This window comes from Neovison vison, chromosome 6, assembly GCF_020171115.1.
Source record: "Neovison vison isolate M4711 chromosome 6, ASM_NN_V1, whole genome shotgun sequence".
In the NCBI taxonomy this organism is placed as follows: Eukaryota; Metazoa; Chordata; class Mammalia; order Carnivora; family Mustelidae; genus Neogale; species Neogale vison.
Window position 1 is genome coordinate 212,708,937 of NC_058096.1, and position 21,274 is coordinate 212,730,210.

The following is a 21,274-nucleotide window of genomic DNA, read 5'->3' on the forward strand; positions in this document are numbered from 1 at the left end:
TTCTTTGTACATTCACCTTTGTGGATTTAAAAGTTTTTAGTTTCTGTTTTGAGATGTTAGGGGTTTTTTGTCCTTGTTTTTGTTTCTCTCTTAACATCTCTTCTCCCGTTGGTCTTGACGACAGAGCCAGCCAAGGGCAGAGTTGCTGCATGTTGCATGGGATGAAGGGCTGAATGAAGGCTGCATCCTCTTGCAAGCTGGCCTCTGAGATTGTACCTTCTCCTCCTGCTCCTCCTCCAACTCTATGGCCCTCCAAGGTATGAAGATGTCTGGGAAAGGAATCGGCTGTTTCAGCCAGAAAGAGGGTTGGGGTAGGGGTGGGGCTTCTGCCCAACAAGCATGTTATGCTCTAGGTGACGTATCAGGGCTGTTTGGCAGTATCCCAGTTCCCCCTGAACCAAGGTGCTTCTAGAAACCACAGTTACTCCCTTATTCTTCTACCCATGCATCTGCCAGTGATGTACCCGTCGTCAGTCATCCATGCACAGATCATCCAGCACACGTCAGTCATTCATTGATCTCTACACCAATTCCTTCAGCTCTTTCCATTCACATACTCCTTTTGCGACTCAGATCTCATCCGTCCTCTAATCACTTGTCTGTCCGTCCATCCATTCCTCCCTCCATCCCCCTCCCTCCCCTTCATCCATCCACTCATTCATTCATTGATCCATCAATCCATCCATCCGTCTGTGTGTCCATTTCTTTATTCATTGATCTGCTCATCAATTCATTCATCAACCCCCTCTCCCTACTTAGTCTTCCACACAGTCCTTTACTCATCTTTCCAACCCATCTAGCATTCCTTTATCCAGATTTATCCATTCACTATCTAGTCATTCATCCATCTATCCACCCATCTCGGCCACACGTTTATGAAGTTAGCCGCCCACCCAGCACGCACCTGTTCCCAGCCCAGAACCAGGCCCTATGACTGAGATGGGGACAAGGAAATGACTCAGACCTGGTTCCTGTCCTCTAGGAGATCACAGTAAGTGGGGAGAGGCACTCACGCACACACAAATAGGAAATTTCCCAAATAGTGCGATCAGTGCTATATTCACAGTACGCTCCAGACACAAAGGAAATTCAAAAAGAAGGTGGTTGGCCATTCAGCTGAGAAGGCGCACCGTTGCCAGCGTCAAAGTGGCCACAGGATCAAGAGGGAGACATAGGTGCCGAAGGCCACCCGGACAGGTGGCTGGGAGAGGGCGGGGCCTTTAAGGTGAGGAGGAAGATTGTGAGGCGTCAGGAGCGAGGAGTGCTTGCTCCAGCCAGGAGCCCTCTCGTCTGTACGATCCCCCTCTTTGCCCCTCTCTATGCCACCCCTGCAAACAGAGCTGACTCGCCCAGAAACCAAGACAATGCAGGAAGCAGCACAGCTACCGTTGTCAACCGATGCGCAGAATGTCTACCAGCCCCAGTCTGTCTCCAGTCTCCAAGACAAAGCAGGGACACTGAGTCCGCAGCCTCAGCATGAGCCAGTTGAGTCCAGGGAGACCCTTCTGCAACAGCATGACAAGGATGTGACGGTACCTCGTCACATCCCACGTCTGAGGGCTGTGGTTGAGAGCCAGGCCTTCAAGAATGTGCTGGTGGACGAGATGGATATGATGCTGTCCCGGGCGGCCACCCTCATCCAAGCCAACTGGAGGGGCTACCAGCTCCGGCAGAAGCTGATCTCCCAGATGAAGGCAGCAAAGGCCATCCAGGAGGCCTGGCGACGCTTCAACACCAGGCGGCTCCTCCGTTCTGGCAAGACCGTGGAAAAGAAAGTGAGTGTGGATGAGGGCGACATCCCTTACCATGCCCCCCAGCAGGTGCGGTTCCAGCCTCCAGGAGAGGTCAAGCCTCCTGTGGCCCAGCCCGTCATGGTGAGCAAGGAGACCCAGTTCCCTTCCTCCGACAGCCTGGACATCTGCACCCACCAGCTGGCCCTGCTCCAGGCCCAGGGTGGTCCCCAGCCTGGCATGCAGGTGCCTGGCTCCACTGGGGGACCCAGCGTCACCTTCCTGCCCCACCAGACCATTGCCATCAGACTGCCATGTCCGGTGAATCTAGACGCAAAGTGCCACCCGTGCCTGATGACGAGAACTGTCAGAAATGCTTGCCTTGTCCATGTAGAAGGGGACATGGTGAAGACCAAGCAAGTAACCACCAGAGCCAACAAAGCAGGAGCCCCGGGGCCGCCCCCATGTGGGAGGTATGCCCAGGCAGTTCACGGGTCCCTCAAGACCCAGACCCAGGGCCACGTGGAGACAGAGGTCCTCAAAGCCCCACCCCAGACAGGCCCAGCCCTTGTGATAAATAAGACCGCGCCCCAGATGTATCCGGTGACCACGATGACCAAGACCCCGCCCCAGCCATGCGCGGCGCCCATGGTGACAATAGCCAAGACCCCACCCCAGGTATACCCAGCGGCCCGGATGACCAAAACCCCAACCCAGATGAACCCAGCGGCTGCCGTGACCAAGACCCCACCCCAGCCGTATCCTGCTGTTGCGATGCCCAAAAGCCCACTCCAGTCATGCCTGGCAGCCATGATGAGCAAGACCCTGCCGCCGCCGTGTTCTGCGCCCACAGTAACGATAACTAAGGCCCCACCCCAGACTTACCCGGTGGCCCCAATGGCCAAGAGCCCACCCCAGACGTGCCCGGTGGCTGCGATAGCCAAGGCTTCACCCCAGACATCCCAGCCAGCCACCATGACCAAGACCCCACTTCAGTCTGGCCTGGGGGGCATGGTGAACAAGACCCCAGCCCAGCCATGCCCAGTAGCCCCGATGTCCAAGACCCCCACCCAGATGCGACCCACAGCCTCAATGACCAACGCTTCACCCCAGACACGACCAGCAGCCATGATGGCCAAGATCTCACCACAGATATGCCTTTTGGCCTCTATGATCAAGCCCCCAACCCAGACACGGCCCGTGGCCACCGTGGGCAAGGCTCCACCCCAGACGTGCCCAGTGCCCGCCATGGCCAAGACTCCGGCCCAGATGCGCCCGGCAGCCCCGATGACCAAGACCCCACTGCAGACATGTCCAGCCGCTGCCATGGCCAAGACTCCATCTCAGATGCTCCCGGGGACCTCCGTGACCAAGACCCCTCCCCAGACGCGTCTGGCAGCCATGGTCACCAAAACCCCAGCCCAATTTCGCTCCATGGCCGCCATCCTCAAGACCCTGTGCCTGCCACCTTCAGCAGCTGGAAATCTGAAGTCTTCCCCTCCGGCAACTGTGGCAGCTGGGATTCCCAACGCCTCATCCCGCACGTGTCTGAACGGACTGAAGGCCAAGGCCATGGTGAACGCCAAGCAGACCGCCGGGATGGTCCGGGTCTCTTCTCACTCCTACCTGGCTGAGGGAAAGGTTAAATACTTTAACGCACCACATCTGGGGGCTGGGGCCCCCAAGGCTCCAGCCAGGCCTCCTTTGGAAGCTGAAAGAATGAAGGCCTTTTCCCAGAAGCAGGTGAAAATGGAAACAGTGTCCAGTTCCAGTGTGGCCATCGAAATGTCCCGGGCATCCCCCTGGGTGAAAATGGCCGAGGACAGGAACAAGTCCCTGTTACAGACATGCCCGAGGGCAGATGTTGTGAAGGTTCAGTCCCAGGTGTACGTGCCCATGGAAACGGCCGTGGTCCTGCCCCGGGCACAGCTGGCCCCGTGTCCGACCAAGGTCCCACCCCAGACACATCTGGAGACCTGTCTGGCCAAAGGGCTGCCCCAGGAGCAGCTGGCCACCTGTACGACCACAGCCTCGTCCCAGGGGCAGCTGCTGGCTGAACTGACAGCAGCTCTGCCCCAGGCACACCCGGGCACGTGTCTGTCCAAGACCATGTCCCAGGCCCATCCGCCCACCAAGCTGACCCCAACTCAGGCTCAGGCACACCCGGGCACGTGTCTGTCCAAGGCCCTGTCCCAGGCCCATCCGCCCGCCAAGCTAACCAAGACCCCGTCCTTTGCACATCTGGGCACGTGTCTGACCAAGGTGCAGTCCCGGGCGCATCTGGCCAGCAGAGTGATAAAGGTCCAGTCCAAAGCACATCTGTCCACCGAGCTGACCAAGGCGCAGTCCCAGGCCCAGCTGGTCACAGAAACAGCCAAGTGCCTCTACACAGCCCAGCACTCGGCTGAGCTCAGCGGCAAGACCCAGTCGCAGCCACTCCTGGCCGGGTTCAAGGTCTCCACTCAGCCCTGCAAGCGTACTGGTGCCCTTGGCAATCTGCCCCAAGCCAAGCCAGAGGACAGACTAACCCAGATCCAGCCCCACAGCTATGTGCAGGGCAAAGGCACCCAGGGCCCAAGCCAAGGGCCCTGCGAGACCAAGAGCACGCTGGTGCCTCTGGCGGCCTCTGCTGGACACCCCACCTGTAACATTGAATCCTGGGGTGACAGTGGGGCCACCCGGGCCCAGTCACCGATGCCCGGCCCAGCCACACCCTGTCCAGAAGAGCTGGCTGCCTCCCAGCTTGCCTCCCTGTGCGCCGAGCTGGCCGCTGAGCTGGGATCCCAGGAGGACCTCCGCGCCCTATTGACCAAAGCCCTCTCCCAGGGGCAAGTGAGGGCAGCCCTGAACCAGGCCCTGTCCAAGAAAGCCCTGGGCTCCACGATGGCCAAGGCCCTGCCCCAGGGCAAGCTGGGAACGGCGCTGATGAAAGTGCTCTCCTGGGGCGAGCTGGGCCTTGCATTGTCCCGCACCCTCTCCCCTGGTGAGCTGCGGGCAGAACTCACCAAGGCCAAGCAGGGTAAGCTGGCGGATGTGCTCAGCAAGGCCCTGACAGAGGAGGAGTGGGCCGCTCTGAGCCAGGCCCTGTGTCAGGGGGAGCTGGGTGCTGTCCTCAGCCAGTCTTTGTCTCAGGCAGCCCTGAGGACTGGCGTCGTCCTCCCCAAGGCCGCCTCGAAAACAGCAGGAAGCAGGATGTCTGTGATTCCAGCCCCCGTGGAGGTGGACTGCAGGGGGAACCCAGCGGCCGCATGGGGGTCCGCCGTAGGCCCCGTGAGACCACAGCCCAGCAAGGTCAGGGTTCCCCAGGACGGGGCCTGGGAGGGCTTCTTCACAGGCTGGCCTGCCGGCTTCTTAGAAGAGATGGGGGATGGGGCCATGCTCGGGGGGTCACCCTGCTCGCCGGTGGTCTCTGTGGGTGCCTCCTTGGCCAGTAGAGTGATCTCTGCCATTCATCAGCATCCCCTGATCGCTGCCCTGGACCCCAGCAGGGGCGGCGGCTCAGACCTACATCTGAACCCTGCGGTCAGTGAGGAAAACGTGCGCCTGCCCCCAGGGGCCAGTGAATTAGCATCAGATCACAACCCCGTGGAGAGTGACACGGGCCCCAGCTTACCCAAGCCACCCCACCCGCAGCCGCCCCCCAGTCTGTGGCAGCCGCTTATTGCCAATGGTGTGGGCCCAAGCACCAGCCAGCAGTCGGTGGTGGCTGGGGGCACAGCCCCGAGCTCCCATAGTCCACATGCGGTCAGCAGGGTGGCCCCGCGTCCGTGGGCGTCGTCAGGGGAGGGCCGGGCGGCCTCGGGTGCGCGTGTCGGGGCGGCGGGTAGGGGGAGCGCCGCACACTCCCACCAGTGCGCCGCTGCCTATGGGGGGTCTGTTTGTTGGTGTCAGTACCCCGGGGTCAACAAGGTGCCCTCCAGCATGTACCGAGCTTCGACCAAAGCTCGACGACAGCCATCTGTGTTCCAAGAGGAGACCATGCAGAAAACTCAGTCCCCACATCACAAACGGGCCTCCGTAGACACTAGGGAGAGGATCAACAAGGCCACCCCAGGTGCACTGAGGGGTGCCAGTGGGAGCAAAGTGTCCCTAGGCCAACCCCAGACTCCCAAGACCGGTGACTCAACCCTGGGTCTCTTGCCTAACTCCATGGCTCCTGGTCATCGCTGGGCACTCAAGACTCAGGCGGAGGCCGGCATGTTCCCAGCCTCCCCAGGGAGCAGGTCGGCCCACACCCTTTCCCGCACAGCCCTCCCCAGGCAGGAGAGGACTCGAACCCTGGGTACCAGTGGGGTGCGCTGTGCTCCGGAGCAAGGGACTGGCCATATACTCAATGAAGTGGCCAGTTTGGCCCAGAGTCCAGACAATGACATGGCTGGAAGCCTCTCCCAGGGCTCCACAGACTATGGCCCAAATGTGAGTAATTCCCAGAGCTCGTTGCCTAGTGGCAGCTCACCCAGCCCCTCCACTATGTCTGTGGCCAGTCTGACGGCCGTGGACCTGGTGGAGGAGGAGTCCTGGGAGGCCAGCTTCGACACCGTCCTCTCTGGCGAGGCTGTGGGGAGTCCCCAGCGGCCTAGAGACAGGAAAAAAACCAAGAGAGGAGGCCAGGGACATACGTCTCCAAACCCCTACCCCCAGCCCTCTGCAGGCTCAGAGCTGATACCCATTCTGCACCATAGTTCAGTGTCTGGCCGCATGACCTTGAGTGTCCACTGGGGCTCAGATGATCAGGAGGAGAGGGACGAGTCCTCAGGCCAAAGCTCCATGGGTCTGACAGAAACGTTGCCCCAGAAATCCTACAGGATGGGACTGACCAAAAGTTTGTCCTTGGATAATGTGGTCCCCACCATGTATCAGCAGCCATCTGCGGCCTCCAGGCTGACCTCAAGCCTATCCCAGCCACTGGTAGTCAGTAAGGTGGCCCCAAACCCAGGCCAGCCATCTGTGGTCAGTAAGGTCACCACCAGCCCATCTGAATTATCGATGGCTAGTAAGGTCATCCCCAGCCTAACTGAGCCATCTGGGTGTAGTACAGTGAATCTTGGCCTGGACCAGAAATCCTGGACTAGTCAGATGAACCCCAGCCTCGCCCAGCCATATATGACCGGTGGGGTAGCCACAAACCTAGTCCAGCCGTCTGTGACCGGTGAGGTAGCTCCCAGCCTAGCCCAGCCATCAGGGACCCATGGGACAGCCCCCAACCTAGCCCAGACATTTATGACCAGTGCGTTAGCTCCCAGCCTACCCCAGCCACCTGTGACTGGTAGGGAAGCTCCCAGTCTAGCCCAGGCCTCTGTGACCAGTGGGGTGGCTCCCAGCCTAGCATGGGAATCTGTGACTGGTGGGGTGGCCCCCAGCCTAGCCCAGGCATCTCTGACTGGTGTGGTGGCCCCCAGCCTAGCACGAGCATCGGTGACCAGTGGGGTGGCCCCCAGCCTAGCACGGGCATCTGTGACAGGTGGGGTCGCCCCCAGCCTAGCCCAGGCAACCATGACCAGTGGGGTGGCCCCCAGCCTAGCCCGGCCATCTGTGACAGGTGGGGTGGCCCTCAGCCTACCCCAGGCATCTATGACTGGTGTGGTGGCCCCTAGTCTAGCCCGGCTATCTGTGACCAGTGGGGTGGCCCCCAGCCTAGCACGGGCATCTATGACCAGTGGGGTGGCCTCCAACCTGGCCCAGGCATCTGTGACCGGTGGGGTGGCTCCTAGCCTAGCCCGGGTATCTGTGACCAGTGGGGTGGCCCCCAGCTTAGCACGGGCATCTATGACCAGTGGGGTGGCCTCCAACCTAGCCCAGCCATCTCTGAATGCTGGGTTGTCCCCCAGCCTAGCCCAGACATCTATGACCAGTGGGGTGGCCCCTAGCCCAGCTCAGCCACCTGTGACCAGTGTGGTGGCCCCCAGCCTAGATCAGGCATCTATGACCAGTGGGGTGGTCCCCAGCCTAGCACGGGTATCTGTGACCAGTGGAGTGGCCCCCACCCTAGCCCAGGCATCTATGACCGGTGGGGTGTCCCCCAGCCTAGCCCAGGCATCTGTGACCGGTGGGGTGTCCCCCAGCCTAGCCCAGGCATCTATGACTGGTGGGGTGTCCCCCAGCCTAGCCCAGGCATCTATGACCGGCGGGGTGGCCCCCAGCCTAGCCCAGGCATCTATGACCGGTGGGGTGGCTCCCAGCCTAGCCCGGCCATCAGTGACCAGTGTGGTGTCCCCCAGCCTAATCCAGGCATCTGTGACCGGTGGGGTGGCTCCCAGCCTAGCCCAGGCATCTATGACTGGTGGGGTGTCCCCCAGCCTAGCCCAGGCATCTGTGACCGGTGGGGTGGCCCCTAGCCGAGCCCAGGCATCTATGACCAGTGGGGTGTCCCCCAGCCGAGCCCGGCCATCAGTGACCAGTGTGGTGTCCCCCAGCCTAGCCCAGGCATCTATGACCGGTGGGGTGTCCCCCAGCCTAACCCAGGCATCTGTGACTAGTGGGGTGTCCCCCAGCCTAGTCCAGGCATCCATGACCGGTGGGGTGGCCCCTAGCCGAGCCCAGACATCTATGACCGGTGGGGTGTCCCCCAGCCTAGCCCAGGCATCTATGACCGGTGGGGTGTCCCCCAGCCTAACCCAGGCATCTGTGACTAGTGGGGTGTCCCCCAGCCTAGTCCAGGCATCCATGACCGGTGGGGTGGCCCCTAGCCGAGCCCAGACATCTATGACCGGTGGGGTGTCCCCCAGCCTAGCCCAGGCATCTATGACCGGTGGGGTGTCCCCCAGCCTAGCCCAGGCATCTATGACCGGTGGGGTGTCCCCCAGCCTAGCCCAGGCATCTATGACCGGTGGGGTGGCCCCCAGCCTAGCCCAGGCATCTATGACTGGTGGGGTGGCCCCCAGGCTAGCCCAGGCATCTGTGACCGGTGGGGTGTCCCCCAGCCTAGCCCAGGCGTCTGTGACCGGTAGGGTGTCCCCCAGCCTAGTCCAGGCATCTATGACCAGTGGGATGTCCCCCAGCCTAGCCCGGGCATCTATGACCAGTGGGGTGTCCCCCAGCCTACCCCAGGCATCTATGACCGGTGAGGTGGCCCCCAGCCTAGCTCAGGCATCTATGACCGGTGGGGTGGCCCCCAGTCTGGCTCGGACATCTGTGACCATTGGGGTGGCCCCCAGCCTAGCCCAGGCATCTGTGACTGGTGGGGTGTCCCCCAGCCTAGCCCAAGCGTCTGTGACTGGTAGAGTGGCCCCCAGCTTGGCTCAGACATCTGTGACCGGTGGGGTATCCCCCAGCCTAGCCCAGGCGTCTGTGACTGGTAGGGTGGCCCCCAGCTTGGCTCAGACATCTGTGACCGGTAGGGTGTCCCCCAGCCTAGCCCGGGCATCTATGACCAGTGGGATGTCCCCCAGCCTAGCCCGGGCATCTATGACCGGTGGGATGTCCCCCAGCCTAGCCCGGGCATCTATGACCGGTGGGATGTCCCCCAGCCTACCCCAGGCATCTATGACCGGTGAGGTGGCCCCCAGCCTAGCTCAGGCATCTATGACCGGTGGGGTGTCCCCCAGCCTAGCCCAGGCATCTATGACCGGTGGGGTGGCCCCCAGCCTGGCTCGGACATCTGTGACCATTGGGGTGGCCCCCAGCCTAGCCCAGGCATCTGTGACTGGTGGGGTGTCCCCCAGCCTAGCCCAGGCATCTATGACTGGTGGGGTGTCCCCCAGCTTGGCTCAGACATCTGTGACCGGTAGAGTGGCCCCCAGCTTGGCTCAGACATCTGTGACTGGTAGAGTGGCCCCCAGCTTGGCTCAGACATCTGTGACCGGTGGGATGTCCCCCAGCTTAGCCCGGGCATCTATGACCGGTGGGATGTCCCCCAGCCTAGCCCGGGCATCTATGACCAGTGGGGTGTCCCCCAGCCTAGCCCAGGCATCTATGACCGGTGGGGTGGCCCCCAGCCTGGCTCGGACATCTGTGACCATTGGGGTGGCCCCCAGCCTAGCCCAGGCATCTGTGACTGGTGGGGTGTCCCCCAGCCTAGCCCAGGCATCTATGACCGGTAGAGTGGCCCCCAGCTTGGCTCAGACATCTGTGACCAGTAGGGTGTCCCCCAGCCTAGCCCAGGCATCTGTGACCGGTGGGGTGGCCCCCAGCCTAGCCCAGGCATCTATGACCCATGGGGTAGTCCCCAGCCTAGTCCAGGCATCTATGACCGGTGGGGTGGCCCCCAGCCTGGCTCGGACATCTGTGACCGGTGGGGTGGTTCCCAGCCTAGCTCGGTCATCGGTGACCAGTGGGGTGGCCCCCAACCTAACCCAGGCATCTGTGACCGGTGGGGTGGCCCCCAACCTAGCCCAGGCATCTGTGACCGGTGGGGTGGCCCCCAGCCTTGCCCAGCCATCCGTGTCCAGTGGGGTAACGCCCAGTCTAGCTAAGCCATGTGTGGCCGATGCGATGACCCCCAGCTTAACTAAGCCATCTATGACTGATGGGGAGGGTCCCACTATAGTGCAGCCATCAGTGACTGGTGGGGTGACCCCCAGCCTAGCCCAAGCACCAGTTGCCTGTGTAGTGGCCCCCAGCCTACACCAGCCATCAGTGACCAATGGAGAGGCTCCCAGCCTAGGCCAGTCATCAGTGGCCTGTGTGGTGGATCCCAGCCTAGCCCCACCATCAGGGCCTTGTGTGGTGGTCTCCAGCCTAGGCCCACCACCTATGACCGGTGGGGTGGCCCCCAGCCTAGCCCAGTCCTTTGTGGCCAATCGGGGGCCCCTCAGCCTCTTCCAGCCATCGGTAATTGCTGGTACCAGTTGTGCAGCTGGTCAATCAGGTTGGGCCCCTAAGATGGGTTCAAATCTACCGTCAAGGGTGAGTGCAGTGGCCCCCAGTCTGGGTCATCCGTCATTGGTCACTGAAGTCCCTTTGAGTTCATCATATTCTTATGCCACTAGCAGCACGGGCCGAGACCTGAGCCAGTCACCTGTGGCCACCAGCATGGCCCCCTGTCAGGATCCCGTAATGGTTGATGGGGTAGCCCCGAACCCCCAAGCCCATGAGTTCAGCCCGGTGTCGCTGACGTTTCATCAGCCACTCGGAGTCAGCAGGGGGCACCCAAGCATCACTGAACATTCTGCTCGCCCTCTCTCAGCCCCAAATCTCTTGCAGGCATCTGGGGCTAGTGGCGAGGACTCTGGTCTAGACCAGGGAACAAATCCATGTCCTGGGTCTCTGTTCCCGGGTGTGCCTACAGGCATCGGTCTGGGCACTATGGCTGCTGGCATGTTCCCAAATATGTCTCGAGGGACCCTGGCTGCTGGTATGTTCCCGAGTATGTCTCCAGGGTCTCTGTCTCCGGGCATGACAGGGAGTGTGTGCCAGAGAAGTGTGGCGACTGGTATGGGCCCAAACCAGTTTCAGGGGGCCCCTGGCGTGGATCCCCGTGCATCTCTGGCCTCTGGGGCAGGTGCCCCTTTGATTCATGAGCAAGCCTCAGAGGTGGGCCCTGGTTTCTCTCGGGCTTCAGTGCCCAACAGACTGGGTACGAGTCCAATCAAGTTTTCTCAGGCCGACGCAGGCCCTAGCATGTCTCAGGTCAATGTTGATCTTCCAATATCTTTGAACCAGCAGCATCCTTCTGTGGCTACAATTGTGGCACCCGGTTATGAACAAGCAAAAGATTTCAATCAGGAGCCCGTAGTGGACACAGCTAGTGGCCTGATACCAGGTTCTGTACCCAGTAGGATGACCACAGCCATGGCCCCAGGTACCGTGGCCAGTGGTATGGCCCCCATCCTTGCCCCAGGGTCTGTGATCAGGGGCGTGGGCCAGAGCCTGCCTCTGGGGTCTGTGATCAGTGGTGTGCCTCCCCACCTTCCGCCCGGTTTTGTGGTCAGTGGTGTGCCTCAGAACCTTCCCGAAGGGTCTGTGATCTATGGTATCAGCCACAGCCTTCCCCCAGGATCTGTGATCAGCGGCATGGGCCAGGGTCTTCCTCCAGATCCCGTGGCCAGTGCTGTGGCCCAGAACTTTCCTCCAGGTTCTGTGGCTAGTGGGGTGCCCCCTAGTCTGATTGCAACATCTGGGGCTGGTGGGAAGGGACAAAGCTTTGTAAGACCCTCATTTAGTTTCACTGTTCCAAACCTGATCTCAGGTTCAGCGGCGGGTGGGATGGTCCCGGGGGTGTCTGCCAGGCCTGTGACCTCTAGTGTGGTTCCAGCCATAGATTCTGGGGAACTGAATCAGGGTCTGATTCTGGAGTCCACGGATAATGTAGCTGGCCTGCCATCCACAGTGGGAAATGTGGCCCAGAGCCTTCCCCAGGGGTCCATGTTGATCGGGATCACTCCCCGTCCTTACCATGGAGCCCCGGCTAGGGAAGGGTCTACAGCCCCCTTCCAGGGATCCCATGTCACTGGCCTGGCTCAGCTGCATCCCCAGGCCTTGGAAGCTAGCAGCACAACCAGGAGAGTACACCGGGCGCCCACGGTTCTACAAAGGGCCACCCAGTTGAGCCACGCTCTTGAGATGATGTCATTTGAGACCACAGATGACCAGGTCATGAGGAAGCCAGACAATCTGGGCCAGGCTGTGTCCCGGGCGTCCGTATCCAGTGCGGAGTCCATGGTCCTTGACGCAACCCCATGGATGCCCCAGAATCCCCCGTCAGCTGACGTCAGCCACAGCCACAGCCACAGCCAGCAATTCTTTCCTGATGGCCAAAGGCCGTTGTTGGAGATGGTTCCCAGCCACACCAAGTCTCTGACCAGTGGCATGGCTCCTGTCCCGCCCCAGTCCCTGAGTTTTGCCAAGCCCTCGATGGCTGGGAACACCACCCCAACTCTGCTGCCGAGGTCAGCAACCAACTGGGGGATTCCCAGTTCCCACTTTGTGACTGCTAGCACAGCTTCCAGTGTGCACATAGAGTCTGCCAAGGCTGTTGGGGCCCCCTTGGCTCGACGGGCATCGGTGGCTCACATTGTGCTCCAGAATCCCTCGGTGACTCACGTGGTGCCTCAGGGCCATCCCCACAAGATGGGGGCTTCTCCCATAGCCTCAGCGTCCCCCAAGCTGGCCCAAAGCCGTTCTAGGACCTTCAGTGTTCACCCAGGGTCTGTAGTGGGGGTGGGGACCCCAAGCACTTCCCAGAAGTCCGGGACCACCTACGAGGCCTCTCAGGTGCTGTATCCACCCACGGCTGGTGGGGTGGGATCTGATGGCTTCCAGGTAGACGCGGTCCCCAGGGCCAACAAGAAGCCAGCACCTGGGGACCTGGCTCAGAGCAGCCACAAATCTCTTGGCTCCAGAAAATCCTATAGGTCCGTGCATGATTATATTGTCTCAGACATGCTAGACAGTAATGTTGCCAGGGCGGTGTCCTTGTATGACGTGCAGGAGCAGGTCCCCAGGTCCCCTCAGGAGAGTCCCGGGCACGCCGAGAGCAGCCCACCAGCCGCTACACCCATCATCCACACCATGGATATGGCCCCCAATGTGGCTGCCCCTAGGCTGCACCCGGGGTTTCGGAGGGTGTCTCTGGGCTATGAGTCTTCACCTGACGGTTCCCGCAGGCCCCTTTTTACCCCAGAGTCAACGCCGGGCTCCTGGGATTTCCAGAGCGCTGAGGTTCCCTCAGGCTGTCGGAGGGTGTCCCTGACTCCCACTGTACTCCAGGGCCCTGTGGACGCTGGCATAGCTGGCGGCCAAGCGTGGAACTCTGTCGCCGTCCCCAGTGGAGCGGCCGGGCCCACGACCAGCGCCGTGGCCCCTGGCGGCGCGTGGGATCTGGCCAGGGCTTCGGAGCCCTGGGACACCGTGGGCAGAGAGGCGGCGGTGGACCCCAAACAGTCGGGGGAACAGGTGGCGTCGCTGCAGGCTGTGGAGAAGGTCGTCACCCGTGCCGTGGTCACCATCCAGGCGTGCGCCCGCGGCTACCTGGTGCGCCGAACCATCAGGGTGTGGCACCAGTGGGCTGTCATCATCCAGGCCGCCTGGCGCGGCTACCGTGTACGGCGGGACTTGGCCCGGCTCTCTCAAGCGGCCACCACCATCCAGGCCACATGGCGAGGCTTCCGCACCCGCCAGATAGAGACCCAGCTGCAGTTGCTCCCCGGTGTATGGACCAAGGCGGACGGCAGTACCAAGTCCACATCAGACCACCGCTGTTTCCAGTCCTGCCAGCCGCGCGTCTGTCCCCTCTGCCAATCCCTGAGCCCCAGCCTGGGGAGCCCGCCCAGCGTGGTGATGCTCGTGGGCTCCAGCCCCCGCACGTGCCACATGTGCGGCCACACCCTGCCCACGCGGGTGGTGCATGGCATGGGTCGGGGCTCCAGGGTCCAGGCCAGCGCACCATGGGGCTGCGACTCCCCGATGGCCTCCCGGAGCTCCCAACAGTCCCATCTCCAGAATAAGGCAGCCACGACCATCCAGGCAGCCTGGAGGGGCTTTGCCGTGCGCCGCCAGCTGAGGCAGCAGCAGATGGCCGCGAGGATGCTTCAGTCCAACTGGCGCGGCCACCACACCCGGGTCGGTCTCACTCCAGATGCACTTTTGGGAGCAGCAGCGTGGGACAACCCAGAGGACATGCAGTGGCCGGGCGTCTAGGACATTTGCTAACTGGTGGGCGGCAGGGGGACCCCCGGGGAGGGGCAGTGTGGCTCTCTGGGTCTAACGAATAAAACCCTCCACAGCCTGGATCTTGGTCCAACTGTGCTCATGGGGATGTCTTGGGCCTGGTTTGGGGAGCGTGGGGTGGAATTTGGGAGGGTCTGGAACAGGCTGGATGGGAGCCTCCAACCAGGCACTTGATACTTGGGGTCTGTGGCTGGGATGGGGACCCTAAGTCCTTTTCCGGAGGTCAGGACCAAACATGGGACCCCACCTTGGTTGCTGTCTCTATCCACCGCTAGTAGGGTACTGTCAGTTCCAGATGGAAGTTGTCCCCAGCACATTCCAGAAGCCAGTGTCTGGGGACCTGGCCTGGAATGACTACCATGAGTTCGTTGGCTCTGGAAAATCCTACAGGGGCATGCCTTGTTCAGGAAATGCTAGGGGGTTTCAGCCACTTCCTCATTTGGGAGGTGTACCCTGCCTTTCTCTCTCTCCGCCCACCACCCCCGCTCCGATCTAGGGGAGATCAAGGCAGATACAGATATACCCAGCCTGTAGGGGCAGGAACAGGGCAGAGAGGGAGGGAGGGAGAGGAAGGTAGCCTGGGGGAAGGGGGGAAGAAATGGGTGGCGGCATGGGTTTGGGGCAGCTGTGGAGGAGGCCACAGAGTGGAGGGGAAGGGGAACGGGGTGGGGGCAGGCAGCAAGTGTCTTGAAGGGAAAGGGAGAGTTTGAGGGATTCAGAGTCATGGTCTAGGTGAGGTTTTTAGGAGAGGTGGGGGTTCCAGGTGGAGAGGGCGGCAGGAGAAGGCATCAGGGGCACCAAGGTGAGCACTAAGTAACAGTGCCCCACCCCCCCACCTCGCTTCCCCGCCCTCAGGGCCTCAGTCTGGAGGCCCCACCAGGGCGCAGTCCCACGGGCCGCCAGCAGGGTGTGCCTGCACCTGCGCCTGCAGGTGTGGACCGCAGGCACCTGGCCGCACACCTGTGCAGACCCCGCCTTCAGCCCTCCCTGTCCCAGAATGGCAGCCTCCCAGTTGCCCCCGCCACTTCTGCTGCTGACTCTGGTGCTGCTGTCCGGGAATTTCTCTTCACTGCTGCATGTAAAGGTAAGAACAGGTCAGGAGGAGGCCTGGCTTCCAGGGAGCTGGAGCAGGGCCCATGGCTGAGCTCCACACCTGGCTTCTGGACCCCTCTCTCAGGCCACACTGGTCAGCCTGCCCCTCCTCTCGTCTTCCCTGCCCCCCCCACCAAACCTGGAGGGCCGCTCCTCTCTGAAGCAAGGTGGGGCACTGGTGACAAGAACTGGAGCGCCACCACAGCTGTAGCCCCCAGCCCCACCCAGCCCCGAAACGGCCCGGCCCCGTTCTGCCATCCCAGCGGGAGCTGGAGCAGCCAGAGGCTAGAAGGGCCTCCATACCCAGTTCGAGGTTTTGTTTCAAACTTCAGTTTCTTGTAGCCCACCCCCACAGGGAGAGGAGTGAGGACCCACCCCCCCGCCCCGGCCCTGGTGGAATGGGGGTGGGGGGGGGAGACACAAGGGCTCACTTCCTGGTCACTTATGCTATTTATGGCTCCCAGGAGACATTCTTGGCACCTGACTTAATTTCCGTTTGCCGCCCTGTAAGACAGTTCCCAGACTGCAGAAGAGTTGAACTTGGATCCTTCTCCCCCAGTTCTCCGTCTCCCACCAAGTCATTGCTCTCTCTGAGCCCATCCCCCAGCCCCAAACCTGGACTCTCCTGAGTTGGAGGCCACCATGCATGGGACTCCTCCTGTGGGCAAGAGCTGCGTTCCAAAGACCCTACATTTACCCTCTTCGAGGAGCTCGGGAAACAGCCTTAGGCAATACGAGTTCCCCAGCTGTGCCAGCCCCCGATTGGAACCCGTTGATTTGGCTCTCGCCAGCCTCCTGGTCTAGGACTCTCGGGGCAAAGCGAACTCCCGGTACAGTGCATGGAAAGGACCCCACTTCACCTTCTGGTCGAGTCTCCCGCAGCCCATAAGCACCTGCCTACTGGCATCCCGCAGAGATGGAGTCCCTCGCACCCCTGCCTCCTCTCTCAAGGCCCACTGCTATTCTTCAGTTCACTTTAAAAGTTTGGCTCCCCGAGGGTCCTGAATTGGCTGGGGGTCCACCATGGCCCTGAGTCATCTTCTGATTTCAGCAGAAATTCCTCAGTGATGGGAAGCAGTTTGGGGAGGCTGGCCTCTTTGTCCCTGACTCCTCGGGGGGCCCTCAGGGGCCCTCTTCCCACCTTCCCAGTCACCTGGGGCCAGGCTCCCTACCCTCCTGAGCCTCAGTTCCCCATCTGAAAAATGAAAATGACATCACGCGAGTGCACAATGCCTCTTCAAGCCTTCCCTGGTCATCGCCACAGAGCCTGGGAGACAGGACAGGGAACTGGGGTGGGGTGGGGTGGGGCATTGTGGGTGCATACACCCAGCTCCCTCCTGGGGCTAGCCCTGGATGTTACTTCCTCATTTTCGCTACCTGGGGTTGGGCAAGAGGGGCAGCAGACTTTTGCCCAGGCCAAAGTGGATGGGGTGGGGCAGGGAGCGGTTGACGAACGAACTGGCAAACTGTTAAAGAACCCGGGAGCCCAGAACTGGGAAGTCATTGTGGGAGGTGGCCCACAAAACCTTCACCCGCTCTGTCTAGCTCCGGGGCTCAGTGCCTGGTGTGGAGTAGGAGCCAGGGAGTGGCTGAAACAAAGCAGGGCAGATTTCCAGAGACCCAATCCACTGATTCTTCCTTCCCAGAGCCCAGGACTCCAAGCCAGGCCCTTATTTAAGGCTCTGAGTTTAGCCCTGGGGACCTTCCAGGGACCTAGCAAAGAAAATTAGGGGCTGATTCTCCCCGGGAGCTCAGAATTGCATCTGTACAGCTGAGCGTCACTGGGCACCCACAGGGCACCAGACCTGTGTGAGTGCTCAGAGGTTCTGACTTACCGTGATGTCCATTTTACAGGCAAACAGAGCCCCCAAAGGTTTAAAAGAGCTCCCCAGGGGGGTTGCGGCTGACTCGTTCAAGAGCGAGCTCCCCAGCATGTTGCCTGGGTTCAGAGGGTCTCTAGAATCCTAAAGCAAGGCTGGGGGCTGGGAGAATCTGACCTGGCCTGGAACTCTGGCTGTGGGACTTCAGACAGGATGCCTTGCTTTCCCACTGAGCACTCAAGGTGGTGCACTAAATTTTCCCTGCCTTGCTGAGCGGCAGGTGTTTACTATCTGGGATAATAAGGAAATTGACATCCAGAGAGACGCTGGGGCTGGGGCCTCCCACCTCGTCCCTAACCATCCCCTCCCCTCCAGGTCAGTGGCATTTTCCTTCCAAGCGTTATTTTTTGGGGGGGCTCTTGGAGAGCAGGATAGAGAAGTCAGCTTCCGTGCTACGGCCCTCCCTCGCCCAAGTTCAGTGGAAACCTCCACCAACCACTTCAGCCCCCTGAGTTCAGAGACAGGCTTTACCATCCACCCCAGAACCCTGAGTTTAGAGGCAGGCTTATTAAAACACAATATCCAAAGGAGTAAATTTGAAGATCTAAATGGCTTTATTCAATAATTCACAAATTGGGCAGGGGCCCATCTTAGCAGAGAGAAAGGAGCCCTGAGGAGCTGTATAAAATGGAAGCCTTTTATAGGCAGAAGGGGGAAGGGAAAGGAAGTTTCTGGCAAACGGTGGATTGTTTCAAGCAGGTGTACCTTCCTAGTGGGGAAAGTGGAGGAGAGGGAGTCTACCAGGCAGATTATCTCCCAAATCCTGACTGGGTCATTCCAGATTGACAGGGTAGAGGTCACACTTCAGTGAGAGGGGTGGACAATGCAATTAGATCAGGTAGTAAGTCTTGGTTTGGTGATGTGGGGCTTAGCACAAGTGACTCCATTTTGAACCTGTTTCTTTTTTAACAGACTCAACTGACCAGAGCCCATAGGTCAGGGGAAAACTACTCGAACCCCCACAGCTCTTTAAATTCAGAGACACCGCCTCTCACCCAACCCAACCCCAGCCCCAACCCCCCAAATTCAGGGCTGGCGTCCGCCTCCTCACAACCCACTCACCAGAGTCCTGTCCCCCCTGGTTCAGAGATTACCCCTTTCTCCCACTCCAGCCCCCCAAATTCCTCCACCCTGACCCTGCCTTGGAGCCCCACTTCTCCCAGCCCCAGAACAGAGCCCTCCTCCGTGCCCTCAGCCACCAGTGATGAGACCTCTGTGACCACCGGCCCTGGTGAGTACCAAGGATGGGGGTACCAGGCTGCAGTTCTGGGATTGACCACTAGGGAGAGACACAGACCTGAGAATATGTGGAGAAGGGCTTCTCCCCAGTCTCTACCAGGTCTCATCTAAGCCTTTCAGACCTTCCTTCTTTTTTTTTTTTTTTAAAGACTTTATTTATTTATTGGACAGACAGAGATCATAAGTAGGCAGAGAGGCAGGCAGAGAGAGAGGAGGAAGCATGCTCCCCACGGAACAGAGAGCCTGATGTGGGACTCGATCCCAGGACCCTGGGATCACGACCTGAGCCAAAGGCAGAGGCTTTAACCCACTGAGCCACCCAGGCGCCCCGTCAGACCTTCCTTCTATGCACATTTATTAAGCACCTAGTGTGTATCACCAGGTACTGTGAAAGATAGCTTTGTCAGAAGACAGATTATAAGTAAATTATGTATTTGTTTATACAAGAACAAAATAAACAGGATAAGGGGCCAGAATGCCAATATAAGTGGATTGAATTAAAAAAAATTTTTTTTAAACCTTTTTTACTAAGTAATCTCTACCTGCATGTGGGGCTTGAACTCACAGCCCCGAGATCAAGAGCTGCATGGTAGGACTGACTTTTTTTTTTTTTTTTTTGAAAGATGTTTATTGTTGGGAGAGAGAGAAAGAGCACAAGCAGAGGGAGAAGCAGGCTCCCTGCTGAGCGAGGAGCCTGATGCGGGACTAGATCCCAGGACCCTGGGTTCATGACCTGAGCCAAAGGCAGATGCTACACTGACTGAGCCACCTGGGTGCCCCTAGGATTGAAATTTTTAAAGAATGGTCAGCAAATGTCTCAGTTTGAAGGAGGTGAAGGAGGGAATCACACAGGTATCTAGCAGGAGAGCAGTCCAGGCACAGCCTGCCAAAAGGTCTTGAGGTCAGACTGTGCCTGGTAGATCTTGGGGAGGACGAAGTGGCTGGAACGGGTGGGTGGAGTGGATGAGTGGGTTGTGAGTGGATGGGGGGCAGCCAGGGTAGAGTAGTTGCAGAATGTAACCACACAGGGCCCCAGGGGTTCTGTAGAAGCCAAGTATTGTTAGGGAGTTTAGAAAAATCTGTCCTTCTAAATAATACGTCATCTCCAAAATGTTCAAAGAACAGTGTGAACACAAGTCACAGGATGCAAACCGCCTTCCCGAAGTATCAATTTTTACGTGTATCCTCAGAGCATTTCTGCATTTGGAAATAGAATTCTAGATTCGATTTTTCTCACTTTGCAAGAACCCCCGCGAGTGGCCAGTGAGGGCAGTGAAAACACAGAGAACTGAACGAATTCCTTACAGACGGATAATATTCGCAAGGAAAAGGACAAAGCTGCTTTAAAAAAAAAAAATTCACAGCACCAGCAGGAGGGGAAGGCAAGCACAGCTTCCTGGGAAAGGACTCAAAAAAGCTCCAGGCCCTGGTGGGTGTTTCAGCCTTGGGAGGGGTGGGGTCCACTGCTGACTCAGGCTTCCTCCCTTCAGCTCCAGGTGACTCTGGGGCCCCCGAGTTGCACAGGAACCCAGGCGTGGTGGTGGCTGTGTGTCTGCTGGTGTCTCTTTTGCTCATCGGTTCTGTGCTGATGGCTGTGAAGTGCCGCCACCAGGGTGTGTCTGAGTTCTAGAAGCTGGATGACGTCTCCACGATGAGGTGGGGGCTGGGCTGGAGGGATGGCCTTCCCAAGTCCCTGCTGTAAACCCTGCTGGTGCCTGAATGTCTTTTGTGTGTCCCTCCTCCAGGGAGCTGTGAACCGAATGTCATCTTCAGCCCATTGCCTACCGGAGTGATCTCCACGGGGCTGAGAGAGAAGGGGGCTTGGATGGGGCAGAAGCACCTGTGGAGGGGCTATGCTTGCCAGAATAAAGCCCGTACCGTTCCTCTGTGGCCTCCTGAGTCATGGGCTTCTGTGACAAACCTTTCTGGGTGTCTATTTTGTGCTGGCGTCATAGTGGGGACCATTTCTCCACCCTCATGGGGCCCACAGTCTCAAAGGTGGGGATGGACAATAGCCAGGGGACCAAATGACATCATTTCGGGTGGAACGGAGGGTCATGGAGTCACAGATTGGGGCTGTGGCCAAATCCCAAGGGCCCACGTGTCCAGGTTTTCTGAGAGGGCAGGGAGGTCTCTCTGGGAAGGTGATATTTGAACTAAGACCTGAAAGGTGGGAAGGAGCCACCCTGGAGAAAGCTAGGAGGGTGTCCCAGGAAGCAGGCACAGCAAGTGTAAAGGCCCTGTGGTAGGAAGAACTTGAGATGTTTGGGAAAATAAATGACAGGAGTCAGAGGAGGGTGAGTGATTGGTGACTGTGGAGGCTGCCCTGACTGTGAGAAAGAGTGGGTTTTAGCTCAAACATCATAGGGTAGTGTCCAGCCAGCAAATTCCACAATGTAGTAGATCTTCCTTCAAGTGTTCAGGAGGGCAAATCAGCAGGGGGAGAAGGCAGTCCAGGAGGCAAGGAAAGCACCAGAAATGGCTCCCCCATCTTGTCTCAGTCCTGTTTCCCAGAGTCTGAGCCCTGTCCCCCACCTTCTCCCCTCTCAGCGCATAGGAATGAAAATAGTGCAGGGAGGGGCAGGCCTTTGCCTGGGAACCTTTGGTGGGTTATCGGGTTCTTCCTGCGTCCCACCTACCCTGTGCCCCCCCCACCCCCGCCGAAATTTCCTGGCTTCTCCAGTGGAGTGGGACCTGGAGGCTCCAGGCTGTGCCTTGGCCAGGACT

At 59.6% G+C, this 21,274-nt stretch overlaps 2 protein-coding genes across 2 annotated transcripts; both read left to right on the forward strand.

Annotated features, from left to right (window-relative positions):
• Nucleotides 1–1,469: 1,469 nt before the first annotated feature.
• IQCN (IQ motif containing N) lies at nucleotides 1,470–14,306 on the forward strand (the record flags this gene model as incomplete). The annotated part of the gene is made up of 2 exons (XM_044254891.1): nucleotides 1,470–5,021; nucleotides 13,377–14,306. Coding segments are annotated over 2 exons (4,482 nt in total), but the record flags the coding sequence as incomplete, so codon positions are not given.
• Nucleotides 14,307–15,253: 947 nt separating this feature from the next.
• On the forward strand, nucleotides 15,254–20,467 carry LOC122909593 (swi5-dependent recombination DNA repair protein 1 homolog). The gene is made up of 4 exons (XM_044253919.1): nucleotides 15,254–15,420; nucleotides 18,221–18,539; nucleotides 20,038–20,203; nucleotides 20,293–20,467. The coding sequence occupies exons 1-3, from the start codon at nucleotides 15,334–15,336 to the stop codon at nucleotides 20,175–20,177; spliced, it is 546 nt and encodes a 181-aa protein (XP_044109854.1). The 5' UTR covers nucleotides 15,254–15,333; the 3' UTR covers nucleotides 20,178–20,203; nucleotides 20,293–20,467.
• The last annotated feature ends 807 nt before the right edge of the window (nucleotides 20,468–21,274 follow it).